This window comes from Carcharodon carcharias, chromosome 2, assembly GCF_017639515.1.
Source record: "Carcharodon carcharias isolate sCarCar2 chromosome 2, sCarCar2.pri, whole genome shotgun sequence".
Taxonomy (NCBI): domain Eukaryota; kingdom Metazoa; phylum Chordata; class Chondrichthyes; order Lamniformes; family Lamnidae; genus Carcharodon; species Carcharodon carcharias.
In genome coordinates this window covers 86,638,628-86,658,583 of record NC_054468.1, presented here as the reverse complement: position 1 = coordinate 86,658,583, position 19,956 = coordinate 86,638,628, and the positions used below count along the sequence as shown (strand labels likewise).

The following is a 19,956-nucleotide window of genomic DNA, read 5'->3' as shown; positions in this document are numbered from 1 at the left end:
ACAATTAGCCCACTGGAGAAATGATATTCAAAACATAGTCAGTTTCAGGTCATCAAAATGATCTTTCCTTACCTCAGTGGCAATGACCCAGTGTCCAATCACAGAATATTTGTTCTCTGATAATAAAGCTATTGAGAAACTGGCTGAACTATTTGATTAATGATTAAAAGATGGAGAAGACAAAACCTTGGCAAAAGCGCAGAGTACTGTAAATATAGAACAATTCCTGGCAGAGATTTAAGGAGGGGAGAACACAGCACTACAGAACAGTACTTCGTGGTTTAAAGTGGTGAAATGTATTTTGTGGCTTGCTCTTTGACTGGATCAGTGCACACAGATGTGGATAGGTGAGCAGAAACAATGTGCTTCTGCACGAGAAAGGATGAGGACAGAAAGTAACCTGCAGTTACTGCAGTGGCCCGTTTCAGAACTGAATCAGCAAGATACCTTCATGTAGGTTGCTACCTACCCTTCAAGCTAAGGATGCTACTTAGCGAAGGGGGACCCAACTGAGATAGGTAATGTTGAGATTATGACATTCTAAGAATATATCTAAAGAAATGCTAAAGTTTTGGGTATTTTTACTTACAGTAAATTCAAGCAATTTCATTAGATCAATGCAAAACTATGGATAAATGTCCATGCAGATCTAGATTTAGCCAGACATTTCAATAAGACATTTACATGTCTGCATGATCGCTCACCCCATTCCCACCAGTTTCATACATTTTGGTGAAGTGTACCCTTGACATCTTCAGCAATATTTTGTAGAATGCCATAGTTTAAAATTGTTTTGAAACCAAACAGGGGCAATACTGCTAAAGACAAGTCAAGCCACACATTAGATATAAACTAAATTTGCTCAAATGAACCAGTTGAATAACAGGAAATGAGCCATCTCCCAATAACTCTTGGAATGTTATCTGGTAGACCACAAAGGAAAAATAAACATCTTGCAGAAAGAAGAATTTTCATTTATATAACACCTTGCATGTCCTCATTGCATTCCAATTATATTACAGACAATTTGTGCACATGTTCCAGAAACAATAAATAACTGACCAGTGGTTAGAATGTAGAACTCACTACCACAAGGAGAGATTGGATGAATAGCATTGATGTATTTAAGAGGAAGTTAAATAAACACAAGGGAGAAAGGAATAGACAGATATGTTGATGGGGTTAGTTGAAGGGTTTGAGAGTGCTTACAAGGAGCATAAACACCATCATGGACTTGGTTAGTTGAATGGCCTACTTCTGCGCTGCAAATACAATGTAATGCTAAGTAATCTGAATAATTGGTGTTAGTTAAGAGGAATAATGTTGGCCAGGATGCAAGGCGAACACCCCAGGTCTTCTTCAAATTGTGCCATGAGATCACTATTCTGTCCACCTGAATTGGAGGAGAAAATCAGTGTCAAGCATCTCTTCTGGAAGAAGGCAACTCAAACAAAGCAGTACTCCCTCAGCACTCAAGTGTCAGTTTAAATGATATGATCAAGTCCTGGATGGAGCTTGAACCATTCAGAAGCAATAATGGTACCACTAAGCAAAGCTGGTTTCTGTGCTTGTTCTCATAATCAAAAAACTTGAAAATAAAGGAAAGTAAGTGCATCAGAAACAATATGTCAATGTCACTTGGGCACTGACAAATTTACACAAATATTGTTGCCCAGAAAGAAACCAAATTCACACACACACACAAACCATTTTGCAACTGATGCTGGCATGCTATAAAAAGTGACAAGTTTGACTGCCTCTAAGGACACCCAATGTTTGACCTTCATAAGAATGTGTTGTCTTTTCTGCAGAACTGCATCAAGCATGGGGAGGACAGGAATGCTGGTCCCAAGACTACCTCAGTCAAAGCAGGAATTGAACCTGTGCTATTGGCATTATTTCTAAACCATACATTAGTCATCTAGCCAACTGAGCTAACTGGCCCCAAATTAATCTCATATGATTGAAGATTTGGCTTCTGTTTGCTTAATGAAGTGGTTACAAGCTGTTCATTCCCAGATACATTAGCCTGTGATTTGTCAGGGTCCATTTTGGCTGATATTGTGGTTTAATTGTTTGCTGAAATGACAGGACATGTAAGATTTGTGTCTCCTGACTTGTTTACTTAGCCACATTGCAAAATGTGTTAGCTAAGACCATTTTGAAATAAGATGTGGAGCAATGGAAGACAGAATGAATACAATTGACATTTGTTGTTTTGAAGAAATTACTTCCTTTCTGAAGATTTCACAATAAAAGCTGTCATGCAATAATTATCAAAAGTATTCATGACAGACAATACAAAGACCCTTTTCTTAAGTTGTAGAGAGGGTTAGAATCGAAAAGGAACAATGAAGGCTACATTTCTGTGTGGCTAACAAATGATAATTGAAGTGAAAAGGGAATAACAAAATTAAAGAGACTATATTCATATGCTTTAAATATTTTAAAGAACCATCCAAAAATGTTTCAGTCAATTCATTATTCTAAATTGTTGTCTCAATTCAGTACCTAGAAAGCATGGGCCGATAACACAAAGGTGTTTCTAATTCAGCACTTTACAATCTTACTGAACAGCTACAAGATGGCTATGTGGAAAATGGCTTTATGGTGTGTCTTAAATCACCAATGCTTAATGCCGTTACAGGATGCTTTCCAATCCTCAGCTCTAGCATGCTTCACCTTCATGACCACTGATACATATTGTACTTGCATATTGTTAATTGAACACAGGAGGATCTTCTGATGGGTGCAAGCATACTGCAGCAATTACTCTCCAATGCCTTCTCCTTTACTGAATGTTATCCGGAGGGAATGCTCAAAGAGCCTGAAATAAAAGTAGTCACTACATAATCACAACTGCTACAGCATTATACTGAATATAACAGTTAATGATAAGGAAAACAGACAACACATTCCTATGAAGATCAAACATTTGGTGTCCTTAGAGGCAGTCAAGCTTGTCACTTTTTATAGCATGCCAACATCAGTTGCAAAATGGGATCCAGCTTAAGTATTTAGAAAGGCAATTTTTATTTTGAGTTTACAATGGATGTAAAGAGAGCAGTTTTACTTGCAATCTATGGGCTAGAAATGGATCGCTCCTGCCCAACCTAAAGACAAAACAAGTGAGTCAAAATGGGCAAATACAGTATCATCTGAACCTGAAGCCGTTCATTATCATGGAACGATTCGGGTCCATGTGTAATTAAAGGAGGCAAAGAGAAATGCTTCTTGGTTCTGGCAGAACTGAGGAAAATGTCCAAAGCTTGTGAGTTAGTCAGGTTTCTCAACAGTGCATTAACAGATCACTGTATATGGTTTGAGAAAAATGCCGATGCAGAGGAAGACAAATTAAAGACTACAAGATCTCTTGGAATAGCACTTTGGATAGAGTCACAGTTCATGCAGTCCAACAATCCCACAGTCAAAGGATCGGACCTAAGCTCTGCAGTCCTGCCACATCCAGTTGTGAATGATGGTGGAGAATTAAACTAACTGGAAGAGGAGGCTCCACAAATATCCCCATCCTCAATGATGGGGAAGGCCAGCACATCAGTGCAAAAGATAAGGCTGAAGCACTTGCAACCATCTTCATCCAGAAGTGCCAAGTGGATGATCCATCTGCCCTCCACCTGAGGTCACCAGCATCACAGATGCCTGTCTTCAACCAATTCAATTCACTCCATGTAATATCAAGAAAAAATAGAAGGCATTGCATAACAATATTCTGTCAGTAGTACTGAAGACTTATGCTCCAGAACTAACCATGCCCCTAGCCAAGCTGCTCTAGTACAGCTACAACACAGGCATCTAACCCACAAAACTTGCCCAGGTATGTCCTGTCCACAAAAAGCAGGACAAATCCAACCTAGCCAATTACTGGCCCATCAATCTACTCTCGATCAGCAAAATGATTGAAGGTGTTGCCGACAGTGCTATCAAGCAGCGCCTACACAGCAATAACTTGCTCACTGATGCTCAGTTTGTGTTTCACAAGGGCCACTCAGCTCCTGACCTCATTACAGCCTTGGTCCAAACATGGACAAAAAAGCAGAACTCAAGAGGTGAGTTTATTTGACTGAGTGTGGCATCAAAGAGTCCTAGCTAAGCTGAAATTAGTGGAATCATGGAAAAAACTCTCCACTGGTTGGAGTCATATCTAGCACAAAGGAAGATGGCTGTGGTTGTTAGAGGTCAATCATCTCAATCCCAGGGCATTGCTGCAGGAGCTCCTCAGGGTAGTCGTAGGCCCAAGCATCTTCAGCAAAGGCCTTCCCTACATTTTAAAGTCCAGAAATGGGGATGTTTGCTGAGGACTGCGCAATGTTCAGTGTCATTCACAACACTTCAGATACTGAAGCAGTCCATGCCAATATGCAGCAAGACCTGGACAACATTCAGGCTTGGGCTGCGAAGTGGCAAGTGACATTCACGCCACACAAGTGCCAAGCAATGACCATCTCCAACAAAAGAGAATCTAACCATCTCCACTTGACATTCAATGACATCACCATCACTGAATCCCCCACTATCAACATTTGAGGGTTACCATTGATCAGAAACTGAACTAGAATAGCCTTTTAAATGCTATGGCTGCAAGAGCAGGTCAGAGGCTAGGAATTTGACAGCGAGTAACTCACCTCCTGACTCCCAAAAGCCTGAACGCCATCTATAAAACATAAGTCTGGAGTGTGATGGAATACTCTCCACTTGCCTGGATGAGTGCAGCTCCAACATCACAAGAAGCTTGACACCAGGATAAAGCAGCCCACTTGATTGGTGCCCCATCCACCACCTTAAGCATTCACTTCCTCGACCACCAATGCACAGTGGCAGCCGTGCGTATCATCTACAAGATGCACTGCAGCAACTCACCAAGGCTCCTCCAATAGCATCTTCCAAACCCCACGACTTCTAACACCTAGTAGGACAAGGGCAGTAGGTGCATGGGAACACCACCACCTACAATTTCCACTCCAAGCCACACACCATACTGACTTGGAAGTATATCGCCATTGCTTCACTGTCACAAGTTCAAAATCCTGAAACTCCCTTCCAGACAGCACTATGAGTGTACATATACCACAAGGACTGCAATGGTTCAACAGGCAGCTCACCGCCACCTTCTCAAGGGCAATTAGGTATTAGCAGCAAATGCTGGCCCAACCAGTGACAACCACACCCCATGAAAGAATAAATTTAAACAAGAGCTCAAGAGCAAATTCTCTTAACTACAGTGAAGATGTGGCAAAAATGATAGACCAATGTTTCTTTAAGACAGTTAAAAGCCATGACTACACACATTCAAGATGATTGTTGTGAAAATCAGCAGGGGCTGTCAGATTGAAGACTGCTAAAAGGAAAAAATGCCCCTAGACCTATGGTAGTATTGTGAAGTAATGAAAAAAGTCCAGGGTCCACTCCATTGATTCTGTGAGCAGCCTGAAGAACAAGCCATACATAAGGCGATATGACTAGAGAAATATTTTCATGTATATTCCATAACAAAATGTGGGCAATGCAAAATGCTTCAGATGGCCTTGCTAAAGGGTCAGAGTACCAGGAGAACCCCATGCCCTTCCAAAGTTACAATGATGGTCAGGAGAAGCACATCAAGCCCAGCCCCCAACCATGATACCTGGGGTATTCATGACTAATTCTTCCTATTGACCAGCGAACTCCTGGGAGAGGCAAAAATGTAGAAAAAGAAACACGGGGGCCAAAGGAAGGCATTCTGGAAAATTCTTCTTAGCACCCAGCAAGCGAAGACCTGGACTCTTTCAGGAATGTGCTACGTCAATGTTTAAAATCTACCTGAATGAGCCAACAGATTTAATGTTCTGTCAGAAGTTGGAAGACCTCACTTGGAATGAGGCTTTTGCAGCACAGGAGACCTTCCTGCTTTCTGAAAGAGCTAGCCACTTCTTCTCAAGATCTTGCCCTTTCTGCATCCCATTTAAAAAAATATTTTCACTCATGGATCATATGTCCATTCCTCTGCTCCACCGCAAAAAAGAAGTTAACAGGCTTCTCCAACCATCACTGGCAGTTTACTCCATGAAGGGGTTCGAGCCTTCATATTGAACAGGGAGGGCCCTGTCAGTTTGTGGGGATTTTCTCAACACAATTTCCCCGGCCTGAACCAAGATTATTGTAATCTGTAATGGTGCATAAGCCTTTCTCTGCGTCCCGTGTTATCGAAAAGAATAGTGAGGACAGACAGTTCATTTCTCAGAGGTTCAGCCCCTTTCCATCTGACAGCATCGGAGCAGTGACCCGGGGTGGAGGGAGCGGATGAGGCTGAGGCTCCTCCGCGCGGGCTGCCGGCAGCCACTGGTACCGTGACCGGCGCGCGGGGCGGCGGGCTCTGAAGCGCGCGCATGTCCATGTTCCGACTGGGCCGCGTGCGGGGCCCTTGGTGAGATCAGCGGGATCGCAGCGCGGGCCGATTCCGGAGGTGCGGACTCGGGGAGTGAATCTGTTTATCCGGCCGGAGTTATTCCGCACAGCAGGGAGGGGGAGGGGGAGGGAGAAGGAGGGGGGGGAGGGGGAGGGAGGGGGAGAGGAGGGGGGGAGGGGGAGGGAGGGGGAGAAGGAGGGGGGGAGGGAGGGGGAGGAAGAAGAGGGAGAGGGGGAGGGGGAGGAAGGGGGAGGGGGAGGGGGAGGAAGGGGGAGAGGGGAGGGAGAAGGAGGGGGGAGGAGGAGGGAGGGGGAGGGAGGGGGGAGGAGGAGGAGGGGGAGGGAGGGGGAGGAGGAGGGAGGGGAGGAGGAGGGAGGGGGGAGGAAGAGGAGGGGGGAGGGAGGGGGAGGGAGGGGGAGGAAGAGGAGGGGGGAGGGAGGGGGAGGAAGAGGAGGGGGGAGGGAGGGGGAGGAAGAGGAGGGGGGAGGGAGGGGGAGGAAGAGGAGGGGGGAGGGAGAAGGGAGAAGAGAGGGGGAGGGGGAGGGAGAAGGAGTGGGGAGGGGGAGGGGGAGGGGGAGGGAGAAGGAGGGGGGAGGGAGAAGGAGGGGGGAGAAGGAGGGGGAGGGAGAAGGAGGGGGAGGGAGGGAGGGGGGGCTGGGGGAGGGGGAAGGAGAGGGGGGTGGGGGAGGGGGAAGGAGAGGTGGTGGGGGAGGGGGAAGGGGATCGGGTGGGGGAGGGGGAAGGAGATCGGGTGGGGGACGGGGAAGGAAAGGGGGGTTGGGGAAGGAGGGGGAGGGAGAGGGGGGTTGGGGGAGGGAGAGGGGGGTTGGGGGAGGGAGAGGGGGGTTGGGGGAAGGAGAGGGGGGTTGGGGGAGGGAGAGGGGGGTTGGGGGAAGGAGAGGGGGAGATGGGGGAGGGGAAGGAGGGGGAGGGAGAGGGGGGTTTGGGGAAGGAGAGGGGGAGAGGGGGGTTTGGGGAAGGAGAGGGGGAGATGGGGGTGGGAGGGAGAGGGGGTGGTGGAGGGGGAGGGAGTGGGGGTGGGAGGGAGAGGGGGTGGTGGAGGGGGAGGGAGGGGGGGTGGGGGAGGGAGGGGGCGTGGGGGAGGGAGAGGGGGAAGGGGAGGGGGTGGTGGAGGGGGAAGGAGAGGGGGGTGGGGGAAGGGGAAGGAGAGGGGGGTGGGGGAAGGGGAAGGAGAGGGGGGTGGGGGAAGGGGAAGGAAGGGGAAGGAGAGGGGGGTGGGGGAAGGGGAAGGAGAGGGGGGTGGGGGAAGGGGAAGCAAGGGGAAGGGGAAGGGGAGGGGGTGGAGGAAGGGGAAGGAGAGGGGGGTGGGGATGGGGGAAGGGGAAGGGGGTGGGGGAAGGGGAAGGAGAGGGAAGTGGGGGAAGGGGAAGGAGAGGGGAGTGGGGGAAGGGGAAGGAGAGGGGAGTGGGAGAAGGAGAAGGGGTTTGGGGGAGGGAGAGGGGGAAAGAGAGTGGGGTTGGGGAGGGAGAGGGGAGTGGGGGAGGGAGAGGGGGAAGGGGAAGGAGAGGGGGTTGGGGGAAGGAGAGGGGGTTGGGGGAAGGGGAGGGGGTGTGGGGTTGAGGGAAGGAGGGGGGAGGGTGGAGGGTGTGGGGAGGGGGAGGGATTGGGAGGAGGGTGGTGGGGAAGGGGAGGGATTGGGCGGAGGGTGTGGGGAAGGATGGGGTAGGGGGTGGGGGGAGGGGAAGGGGTGGGGGAAGGGGAGGGGAGGGGTTGGGAAAGGAGATGGGGAGGGGAGGGGTAAGGGGAGGAGGAAGGGTAAGGGGAGGAGGAGAGGGGGAGAGCTTGGGGGGAGGGTGGGGGAGGGTGTGGAGGGTGGTGTGGGGGGGAGGTGTGGTGGGGGGATGGATTGGGGGCAGGGTGTGGTGGGGGAAGGGTGGAGGGTGTGGTGGGGGGAGGGTGGTGGGGGGATGGATTGGGGGGAGGGTGTGGTGGGTGGGGGGAGGGTGTGGTGGGGAGAGGGTGGAGGGTGTGATGGGGGGAGGGTGTGGTGGGGGGGGTGGATTGGGGGAGGGTGTGGTGGGGGAAGGGAGGGGGAGGCGGTGGGGGGAGGGTGGGAGGGAGGGGGAAGGAGGGGAAGGGGAGGGGGTGAGGAAGGGGAGGGGGTGGGGGAAGGAGCAGGGGAGGGGTGGGGGAAGGAGGGGGGAGGAGAGGAGGGGATGGGGGAGAGGGGGGAGGGGTAAGGGGGGAGGGGAGGGGTAAGGGGAGGAGGAGGAAAGGGGGAGGGTGGTGGGGGGGATGGATTGCGGGGAGGGTGTGGTGGGTGGAGGGAGGGGGAGGGTGTGGTGAGGGGGATGGATTGGGGGGAGGGTGGAGGGTTTGGTGGGGGGAGGGAGAGGGAAGGTGTGGTGGGGGGAGGCGGTTGGGGCGGGAGGGAGAGGTTGGGGAGGGAGGGGGAAGGGTGGGAGGGAGGGGGGAAGGATTGGAAGGGGAGGGGGTGGGGGAAGGAGAGGGGGGAGGGGAAGGGGGTGTGGAGGGGATGGGGAGAAGGTAGGAGGGGGAGGGGGAAGGAGAGGGTGAGGGATTGAGGGGAGGGGGAGGGTGTGGAGGTTGGGGTGGAGGGAGGGGGAAAGGGTGGGAGGAAGGGGGGAAGGGAGGGAGGGCTGTTGAGAGGGGGAGGGGGTGAGGGAGGGAGGGGGTGGGGGAGGGGAAAGGGCTGGGGAGAAGGGAGGGAGGGGGGAAGGGCTCGGGGGGAGGGGAGGGGGAGGGGTGGGGAGGGAAGGTTGGGAGGGGGAGGTGAGGGGGATGGAGGGGGTAGGGGGAAGGGAGAAAGAGAGGGGGAGGGGGAAGGAGAGAGGGGGGGAGGGGGTGGGGGAAGGAGACCAGGGAGTGGAGGGGGAAGGGGAGGACGAGGGGAGAGGGGCGGGGGTGGGGGATGGAGAGGGGAGGGAGGGAGGGGAGGGGTGGAAGGAGGCAGGGGATCAGGAGGGGGGAAGGAGAGAGGGGATGGGGAGGCGGGGAGAGGGGGGAGGGGATCGGGGACGGGGGAAGGAGGGAGGGGATGGAGAGAGGGAATAGGGAGGGGATGGGGAGGGGTTGGGGGGATGGAGGAAGGGGGGAAGGAGGAGGGGAGAGAAAGGAGGAGTGAGGGGATGGGGAGTAAGGGGTGAGGGGGGAGGAGAGGAGGGGGGTTTGAGGGGAGGGGGAGGGTGTGGAGGTGGTGGGGGGAGGGGGTGGGGGAAGGGATTGGGAGGGGTGGGGAGGGAGGGGGAAGGGGGTGGAGAGGGGGATGAGGGCGTGGCGGGATGGATGGAGGGAGGGGAGGTGGAGGAGGGATGGATGGATGGGGGGCGGGGGATGGAGGGAGGGTGGTAGGGGAGGGGGAAAGGAGGCAGGGGATCGGAAGGTGGGAGGGGTTGGGGGAAGGGGGAAAGGAGGGAGGGGATGGGAGAGGTAAGGGGGAGGGAGGGGGGAAGGAGGGAGGGGATGGGAGAGGTAAGGGGGAGGGAGGGGGGAAGGAGGGAGGAAGGGGTGAGGGGGGCACGGAGGAAGAGGGGGAAGGGGTCAGGATGGAGGGAGGGGGAGGGAGAAGGAGGGAGGGAAGGTGGAGGGAGGGGATGGGGAGGGAGGGGGGAAGGAGGGAGGGAGGGAAGAAGGGGGAGGGGAGGAGCGGGGAGGGAGGGGGAGTGGGGGAGGAGGAGACAGGGAGAGGAGGGGGAAGGAGGAGACGGGGAAGGGGGGATGGGAGAGGAGGGGGGAGGTGGAGTAGGAGGTGGGGAGACGAGGAGGAGAGGGGAGGAGGAGACGGGGAGAGTGGGTGGGAGGAGGAGACGAGGAGAGGTGGGGTGGAAGTGGAGAAGGGGGGGGGAGGGAGGAGACGGGGAGAGGAGGGGGGAGGAGGAGACGGGGAGAGAAGACGGGGAGAGTGGGTGGGAGGAGGAGACAAGGAGAGGTGGGGTGGAGGTGGAGAAGGGGAGAGGAGGAGGGGGAGGGAGGAGAGGAGGGGGGAGGTGGAGTAGGAGGAGGGGAGACGAGACGGGGAGAGGAGGGGCGAGGAGGAGACGGGGAGAGGAGGGGCGAGGAGGAGACGGGGAGAGGGGGGGAGGAGGAGACGGGGAGGAGGGGGAGGAGGAGACGGGGAGAGGAGGGCGTGGAGGAGACGAGGAGAGGAGGGCGGAGGTGGAGTAGGAGGAGGGGAGACGAGACGGGGAGAGGAGGGGCGAGGAGGAGACGGGGAGAGGGGGTGAGGAGTAGAGGAGGGGGGAGGTGGAGAAGAGGAGAGGAGGAGGGGGAGGGACGAGAGGAGGGGGGAGGTGGAGTAGGAGGCAGGGAGACGAGGAGAAGGGGAGAGGAGGAGGGAGAAGGGGAGAGGAGGAGGGAGGATAGGAGAAGAGGGCAGGGAGTGGATGAGTGGGAATAAGAAAAACTGGGGGAGAAATGAGGGATGGGAGAATGGGGATGGGGAAACGGGTGCGATGGAGGGAATAGAGGGTGGAGAGAATATTGGGGCTGGGGAAAGATGGGGCAGGAGGATGAGTGGGGATGAAGACAGATGGGGCGGGGGAATAGTGGGAGTGGGGAAAGATGGGGTGGTGGAATAGTGGGGATGGTGGGGAAATGGGATTGAGTGGGGGCAATGTGGGGGGAGGATGAGATGGGGAAACAGGATGAGATGGGGAAATGAGATGTATTGGGGCGAAGAGTGGGATTGGGGGAGGAGAATTGAAGCAGAAAGGGAGGGGTAAGTGAAGGGGTAGGGGAGAGGGAGGGAGAAGTGAAGGGGTAGGGGAGAGGGAGGGGGAAGTGAAGGGGTAGGGGAGAGGGAAGAGGAAGTGAAGGGGTAGGGGAGAGGGAGGGGGAAGTGAAGGGGTAGGGGAGAGGGAGGGAGAAGTGAAGGGGTAGGAGTGAGGGAGGGGGAAGTGAAGGGGTAGGGGAGAGGAGGAGAGAAGTGAAGGGGTAGGGGTGAGGGAGGGGGAAGTGAAGGGGTAGGGGAGAGGGAGGGAGAAGTGAAGGGGTAGGAGTGAGGGAGGGGGAAGTGAAGGGGTAGGGGAGAGGAGGAGAGAAGTGAAGGGGTAGGGGTGAGGGAGGGGGAAGTGAAGGGGTAGGGGAGAGGGAGGGAGAAGTGAAGGGGTAGGGGTGAGGGAGGGGGAAGTGAAGTGGCGAAGGAGTGGGATGTGAAGCGTTAGGGGCCAGGGAGAGGGAAGTGAAGGGAGAGGGGAGAGGGAGGGGGAAGTGAAGGGGGAGTGGGGGGAAGGATGGGTAAGTAAAGGAGCTAGAGGGGGGTAAGTGAAGTGGGGAGGGATTGGAAGTGAAGGGGGCAGGCGAGAGAATTAGCTCCAGATCTGGGAGTTGGTGTGGGCCACAGTGAGGAGAGAAGATATACAGGCTGCTGGACCTGGCGTGGCAGGAGACAAATGCATTGCTGCTAATTAACCATTGCAGATTTGTCCTTACCTTCTGCTACCCAATATCTTGAGTATTTGTTGTTGTTAGTGGAAGGGGAAATGTTGGTCATTTTCATATCAATTTGCACATTTTTTAGGTATTATGGCCACCAAGTGGACTGCGGGGGATTCATCTGCAATGCTGTGCCTGGATGTTAACAGTGAGAGTTTTGTGGCATCAGGGGCAGAGAAAGGAGCCCTCACAATCTGGAACAGCCAAGGTGCTGCCATCGGTTACCTGAATCTCGGAGATGACAACGATGTCACCTGTGTGTCATTCTCACAAACTTGTGACAGCATACTGTATGCATCTCACGGTGAATCAATCAGTGTGTTAGATATTCGGGCTCTTAAAGAACCCACTGAGCATTTCCATGTAAACGAGGATGAGATAAACTGCTTGTCCATTAACGAAACAAGCAGCCATCTTGCAGCTGCAGATGATTCCGGATCAATAAAAGTCATAGACTTGGCAAGCAAGAAGGTCAGCCGCTCTCTACGGAGACATTCAAATATTTGCTCCTGTGTGACGTTCCGACCTCAAAGGCCACAGAGTTTAGTCTCCTGTGGATTAGATATGCAGGTATATATAGTACCTTAGGCATTTTGCCTGTGTGTTTACATAACTGGAGATTAAAAGGGAATAGAAGAGACATTTGACGTGTGGTTTTTCAAGCAAAAAATCGTAATACAGGATCAGAAATTATTTCCTCTGTTCAATTAAGCAGTTTTCTTTGGTAAAACAAAGGTTGAAAATGATGGATCCTCAGTCCAGAGATAACTCCTTATCATTCCAGCTGATAACCAGATAGATGTTTCAGTTTGGAAAAACCCAGTACTAATTGTTCCAACAATATAGTATAACAATGTGGTCTTCAATCTATCGTGGAAGAAAATATGTTCTTTATATGAAATGATGGATGCCTTATGAAATCGGACAGTTTTGCACCATCAGTAGTGTGCTGAGATCATTTATTGATTGGAGTATAGAGGAAAGAAATATGAATCTAAAGCTCCTCGTGAGACGCAAACATTCATTTGCACTTGCAAATTGGTCCTTTTTGGGCTTCAATTATGAAGCAATAGTTATAAATAATTGGCTAGAAATGTTGCTGGAGAGACAGAAAGTGAATCTCTTATGCCGCCGTGCATCAGATCCTTTGTCAGTTGTTGGCTCAGGTGCCCTGCATTGACTCAGGCTTGCAGTCCTGCTCTGACCCAGCTTCAAGAAATTGTGTGAGAGGAGGCCAGTGTTTATTTCTTTATCCCAGTATATGTGCACCATGTAGATTCCTAATTCAAATCTGTTGATGGCTCTACTTGCAAACTAACCAAGATTCTAAATAGTTTAACACAGCTAATCGGCTTTTGAATTATATTCCTCCGAGATGAATCCCAGTGCTTTATTAACCTGTGTTGCTATTTTAATGATTTATGGGCAGTTTTAAACAATACTGAGACACATAATATTAGTGCATGTGTTCAAAAGCTTTGTCGTATAGGTAGGTTTTAAGAGCTGTCTTAAAGGAAGGTGAGGTAGAGGGGTTTAAGGAAGAAATTCCAGAGCTTAGGGCCAGGCAGCTGAAGATAGGGCCACCAATGGTAGCATGTTTAAAATCAGGGTGCTCAAGAGAACAGAATTAGAGGACACATATCTTGGAGGGTTGTGGGACTGGAAGAGATTGCAGAAGATGGGGAAGGGATTTGAAAATAGGGATGAGAATTTTAAATTTGAGATGTTTCTTAACCAGAGCTGGTGTAGATCAGTGAGTAGAGGTGTGATGAGTGAACAGGACTCGATGGACATTGGCAGCAGAGTTTAGAATGGCATCAAGTTTATGGATGGTAGAGTTTGAGACCAGCCAGTAATGTGTTGGAATAATAAAGTCTAGAGGTAACAAAATGATACGGGTTTCAGCAGCAGATGAGCAGAGGCAGGATTGGAGTCAGGTGATGCTGCAGAAATGGAAATAGAAGTCTTGTGATCAAATGTGGCATCAAGGTTGCAAACAGTTTGATTCAGCCACGGACAATCACTAGGGAGAAGGATGGAGTCTGTGGCTGATTGCAGAGCTGATTGTAGGTAGGGATTGAAAACAGTGGTCTTCCCAATATTTAGTTGGAGGCAATTTCTCACCCAATACAGGATGTCGGTTGGACAAGCAGTCTGACAATTTAGGGACAGTGGAAGGATCAAGAGAGGTGGGTGGCGACAGTATACATGTGGAAACTAATGTCATGCTTTCTGAAGGGCAACATGTAAATAAGAAATAGGAAGGGGGGTCAAGAATAGAGGCTTGAAGAACACCAGAGGTAAAGGTACATCAGTGGGATCAGAAGTCATTGTACGTGATTGGCTATGATTAGATAGATAACAGTAGAACCAGGCATGTACAATTCTACCTGGATGATGATAGGCATTGGGGAGGAAGGTGTGGTCAACGATACCAAAGATTTCAGGTAGATTGGGAAGGACAAGGAAGGATAATTTACCTTTGTCACAATCACATAGGATGTTATTTGTTAGTAAAAACAAAAAACTGCAGATGCTGGAAATCCAAAACAAAAACAGAATTACCTGGAAAAACTCAGCAGGTCTGGCAGCATTGGCGGAGAAGAAAAGAGTTGACGTTTCGGTCCTCATGACCCTTCAACAGAACTGAGTTCTGTTGAATGGTTATGACTCGAAACGTCAACTCTTTTCTTCTCCGCCGATGCTGCCAGACCTGCTGAGTTTTTCCAGGTACTTCTGTTTATGTTATTTATTGGAGCCGTTTCAGTACTATGATATTGGGGGGGGTGGTGGGGGAGAACCTGATTGGAAGGATTTAAACAGAGTTCTGGGAAAGTTGGAAATGGATTTGGGAGCCGACAACATGTTCAAGGAGTTTGAAGTGGAAAGGAATTTGGAGATGGGGCAATAGTTTGCAAAGATGAATGGTTCAAGGGCAATGAAACCAGATTTGAAGGAGTGGCGGGGCGGGGGGGTGTCAACACCAGAGCAGAAAGAGCTGTTAACAATATCAGCTAATATGCGGACCAGGAAGGGAAGTTGAGTGGTCAGCAGTTTATAAGGCATAGGGACGAAAGAGTCAATGTTGGGACTCATGGACAAAGTTTTCTCAGAGAGGACTTAAGGGGAGATAGGAGAGATACTGGAGAAAAATATAAATTCAGGACTAGAAGGGAAACTAGAGACTAATATAAGCTCAAGTCTAGGGCAGGGGAAACCTTAGAGAAGGTTTGACCCGATGGTCTTGAGGAACAGAGGGAAATAGCAGAGGAAGCTGATCAACTGGTCTATCTCTCACTGACAAAGAAGTCCATGACCACTTTGCACTTATTGTTGGAGGGGAGGGTGGAGGAGACAGGGCTGAGATTTAAGAAGATGATTGCAGTAGAGAAAAAAACTCTGCATTCCAGGATAATGGAAGCTTTGGCAGACCAGAACAGAACCCAATAGTATTTTGTGGTCTAGCCAGATCTGGCGGTGGATGGCTAAACTAGTTATCTGACATATTCATTTAAGTTGCATCTCTTGGACTTAAAGGACTGGTGATGAAGGCCATGCCAGGGGAACATCCAGGGTGAGAGAGCATAATGCTTTCAATGGAGACTAGGGCATTAAAGGTAGAGATGAAGGTGCAGTTAAGCAGATCGGTAGCTACAGAAATGTATTAAACAGAGCTCCAAAAGCTAGACAATTTTGATTTTGAAAGTAATTTTAAGTGAATCGAATGATTTTTTTTCTGGGCTTACACAAGAAGAAAGTAGGATTGGGAGGCGATAGGAGGACATTGGTTAGAGAATGATACAAGGAAGTGATCAGATTTCCCAGTATTGGCAAAGAAATAGGTAAAATAAATAATTTTAAATATTCTGCTTTTGTTTAGATATTAAGATGCTTTTGTTGTTCTTAGAGTTAGCACACTTTCTCCAATGAAAGGTTAAGTAAATTGGAATGGTCATTCTAAATACAGTAACTATTCTAGAAAGGATGAAAGGTGTTCAGGTTGTGCAATTTGTTTTTGTAACCAATATAAAGATCCAAGATCTGAGCTTTCACCATGCACTGAAATTTTACAATTAGCCATAGAATTATACAACACAAAAAGAGACCATTTGGCCACTTATGCCTGTGCTTGCTCTTTGAAAGAGGTATCCAATTAGCCCTTTGCAAATTTTTCCACTTAAAGTATTTATCTAACTTATCGAAATTTATTATTGAATTGTTTCCATCATCCTTTCAGGCAATATTTTCCACCTCATAACAACTCACTACTTGAAAAAAAAACATCCTCCTAAAACAAAAGCAAAGTAAAATAAAAGTCAGTTCCAAAGAACAGTCGCATTGAACTGGAAATGTTAACTCTGTTTTTCTCTTCACAGATGCTGCCAGATCTGCTGACCAGCACTTTGTTTTTATTTTAAAAACCCTCTTGTTGCCTGTGGTTCTTTTGCTAATTACCTTAAATCTGTTTTCCGGTTACCAAACCTATCATTGGGAATAGTTTCTCTTTATTTACAATGGTAAATGTTGACAGGAAATCATAGTCAATGGCCAGAATTACTGGCGATAAGATTTATGTACCAGAAGTGTATGCCCTATACAAGATTTGAAAAAATAGACTTAGCAAATATACTTGCACAATTAAGAGCAAATTTACAAAACCTGCTCATAGTTAAGCAGAATTCCACTGAAGCATATTTGGATGAGTTGGGGGCCTGGGGGTGGAGGGAATCCCAGTCCAAATCTTATTGCTATGTCTAATTGAACAATGAAAAGCCATCAACTTTAGAAGCGTGGATCTAACAAACTCACCTTCTGACTTCCCAAAGCCTGTCCATCATCTACAAGGCACAAGTCAGGAGTGTGATGGAACACTCTCCACTTGCCTGGATGAGTGCAGCTCCAACAGCACTCAAGAAGCTTGACATCATCCAGGACAAAGCAACCCGCCTGACTGGCGGCCCATCCACCACCTTCGACATCCACTCCCTCCACCATTGATGCACTGTGGCAGCAGTGTATACCGTCTACATGATGCACTACAGCAACTCACAAAGGCTTCTTTAGCAGTGCTTTCCAAACCCGCGACCTCTACCACCTAGAAGAACAAGGGCAACAGATACATGGGAACAACACCACCTGGAAGTTCCCCTCCAAGCCACACACCATTCTGACTTGGAACTATATCGCTGTTCCTTCACTGTTGCTAGTTCAAAACCCTGATCTCACTCCCTAACAGCACTGTGAGTGGACCTACACCACATGGCCTGCAGCAATTCAAGAAGGCAGCTCACCAGTACACCTCGAGTGCAATTAGGGATGGGCAATAAAAATGCTGGCCTAGCCAGAAAACCCGTGCTGCGTGAAAGAATTAAAAAACTTGGGGGTCCCAGTAACAATTATAGCAACCCAACTGTTGCTCAGACTGAGATCAGCCAATTCATGACAATCCAAGGAGCCGACTTGTAGATTCTGGTCCGGGTCATTTAATGTCCACTGAGTAGATAATCCAGACAGGAAAGTTTCCTGTATCTGTATTCCTGAGGTCTGAGTTCCAATATTGCGCATCAGCTAACTAGAGGAAAGAAGTCCTACTCCTTCCGTTTCTATTCCTGTGTATGGGAATAACCACAAGTAAATGTCATCCCAAAAATCCTAGGTGTTTTTCCTTAATGTCTTGGCAGTTAGTTTAATCTTAGCTGATAAATTACAAGGATATTTAATCCAATTGTCATCCATTCACTTCTAAAATGATTTGTTTTCTTATTTCCCTGGGAAGGTGATGCTTTGGAACTTGCAGAAAACGCGCCCTGTTTGGACTGTGAACCTTCAGGACCTAGCGCAAGAAGAGACAGAAGAAATGCCGCAGCAAGCTGGTTGCCAGCTTTTCAATCCACCGCTGGCCCACTTCACAACAGTTGCCAGCTGTGGCAACATATTTGCCTGTGGAGCTGAAGACGGCAAGATACGGTTATTCAGAGTGACAGGAACAAGGTTTGAGTTGGAATATGGGTTCTGTGGTCACAGTCTGGGTGTTTCTCAGGTTCATTTCCTGAACACACTTTCTCATCCTTATTGGCTGATTTCTGGAGGGAATGATGCAGAAGTCATGCTGTGGGATGTCAGTGAGCAAATCATAACTGATGGCAAAGGCCCTTTAAAATCAACTGGAAAAAAATCAGTTGGCTCCACCGCTAAGAAAGGCCATGGAGCTGAAGGAAGTGACCATGGTGCAAAAGCCTGCAGAGGAAATAAAAGTAATCACATTTTGCCAAAACTCAGGATTAACCATGGAGAAAAAGTGAACTGGATTTCTGCTGTAGACATAAAGGGCTCTAAAAATATACTAGTTGTTGACCAGAGTTGTCAGATATCACTGTACCCTCTAACAGACCTATAGATAATGCAGTGAGTGAAAATATTAGATGCTAGTGACTGTGCCTTAGTAAAACAGAGAGAGTAAAAGTTAATCAGTGGAGCTCCAGCAAAGTTTGAGGATGTTTTAGTTAAAAACTAGAGGTATGAGGTGAAATTTGAGGGACACCTGCATGTGTTTTCTTATCAATAGGTTTGATATATGACCTTTTTGACAGTAACATGTATAATCCAAATGACTATTAGAAAAATTCAACAAGCAGCAGCCTCACAAACCGGCATAATCATAAATGTTCTTTCCATTTAATGGAATTATACAGAAAAAGTCACGTTCACAGAACTTTATCCTCTAGCAGTGTCTGAGAATTGGGGGTATGTATAAAGAGGTTTGAGGCCTACCAGTATTTTAAGGAACCCCTTTGAGAGCACTGGGACGATGTCCTTTGATCTGGAAATACTGAAGAGGGGACTTTTTGAGATCACTGGGGGTGGTATCCTTGGGTCTGGAAGCAAAAGTTGTAGTTCTGAGATCAGAGTACTGGAAACATGAAGTAGGAGTTTTGGAGCACTGAGGAAGGATTTGAACAACATCTGGGAGGGGCGAGGTGGTCCAACTGGATTAGACAGTAGATTTTGGAGTATTGAGGGTCGCTAGTATATGGCAGTATTTGGGTTTCTGACTTTTTTTGTATTAAAATCATTTCTTGATCCTGAGATTTTTCTAAGTGAAGTTTCAATATCAATAACGAGGAGTGTAACTTGAAAAAATCCTCTCTTGATAAATCTTTTATTAATCCTCAATAAATAAACCCTAATTGTGGATGTTGATTAATGATGTTTTCCATCAGGCAGTTCAAATTTGTTTTAGGGAAAAAGGCAAACTATCAAAGCCCCAGAAGATGAAATGGCACATTGTTTTACTCTTCCAAGACACGCTGATGCATAGTTTGTACACTGGGAAATTTAATAAACTGCACATTCTCAGAATGCATAGATGTGGTTCAAAGGTCCAAACAGCTATTTTAAGTACAACTATCCTGTTGAAGCCAAGGATGTTGAAACAGGCTGAAGCCTTGAAGTAAGCACTTTGATGGAGTACAACTCGAGAAAATTAGTAACAACATAATGCAGCTTGAGTGTGTACAATTTACAAAATTTTCCAACATTCATCACGACATTTTATGTACAAGTACATAAGCTGTCACGACTCAGGATAGTGCACTTTCAAGCCCCACTGCTCCCAAAGCCATGACAAACGTGAAAAGTTTGATCAACCCACCTAATTGTTTAAGTTAGGTTAATAGAATATGAGCACCAGGTTTGTAAACTTACTAAGTAAGTAACTGTTTTATTGAATAAATTGTCTTTAACTAATGGCAAAAGAAAGAAATATGAACTTCTAATTTCTAACCATGTCCTAATCTCTACCCCTTCTTAAATCCTTATACACATACATACAAGGCACATAGGATATAAAAAAACATGGATTTTAAGGGTGGGATAAAACAGTCCAATAGCAACAATTCCGGTGTACAGTATTCGATGGGTTGATTTTGGTCGATATCTTGCCTTTCAATATCTCTAATGGTGATTTTCCCCTTTGCATCTTAACAGGGGTTTTTAGAGAGACAGGTTATAGAGATATGAGGAGAAAAAAGCCAGCTAGCTATTACTGTAGGAGTACAGAAATCTTACACACACAGGATAAAGAGGTTTTAGGTCTTGTTCCTTTCAGGCTAGGAGCTATTCTGCATTGCTCTCGCACA

The 19,956-nt window shown here is 48.6% G+C and overlaps 1 protein-coding gene across 3 annotated transcripts; it reads left to right on the top strand.

Annotated features, from left to right (window-relative positions):
* The first annotated feature begins 6,283 nt into the window (after positions 1-6,283).
* On the top strand, positions 6,284-19,010 carry wdr53 (WD repeat domain 53). Of its 3 annotated transcripts, none has more exons than XM_041209406.1 (3): positions 6,284-6,339; positions 11,904-12,388; positions 17,595-19,010. In XM_041209406.1, exons 2-3 carry the CDS (start codon positions 11,909-11,911, stop codon positions 18,213-18,215), a joined length of 1,101 nt encoding a protein of 366 aa, XP_041065340.1. In that variant the 5' UTR covers positions 6,284-6,339; positions 11,904-11,908; the 3' UTR covers positions 18,216-19,010. The 3 variants fall into 3 exon arrangements, with proteins under 3 accessions (XP_041065340.1, XP_041065330.1, XP_041065320.1); XM_041209396.1 differs by having other exon boundaries at positions 6,329-6,421; XM_041209386.1 differs by lacking the exon at positions 6,284-6,339 and adding an exon at positions 6,364-6,460.
* The last annotated feature ends 946 nt before the right edge of the window (positions 19,011-19,956 follow it).

Bases quoted from the DNA above. Each gene is read 5' to 3' on its own strand.
- wdr53 (XM_041209406.1), top strand. From the start codon at position 11,909: ATGGCCACCAAGTGGACTGCGGGGGATTCATCTGCAATGCTGTGCCTG. The intron at 12,389-17,594 runs GTATATATAGTA...TTCCCTGGGAAG, and splicing joins CCTGTGGATTAGATATGCAG to GTGATGCTTTGGAACTTGCA.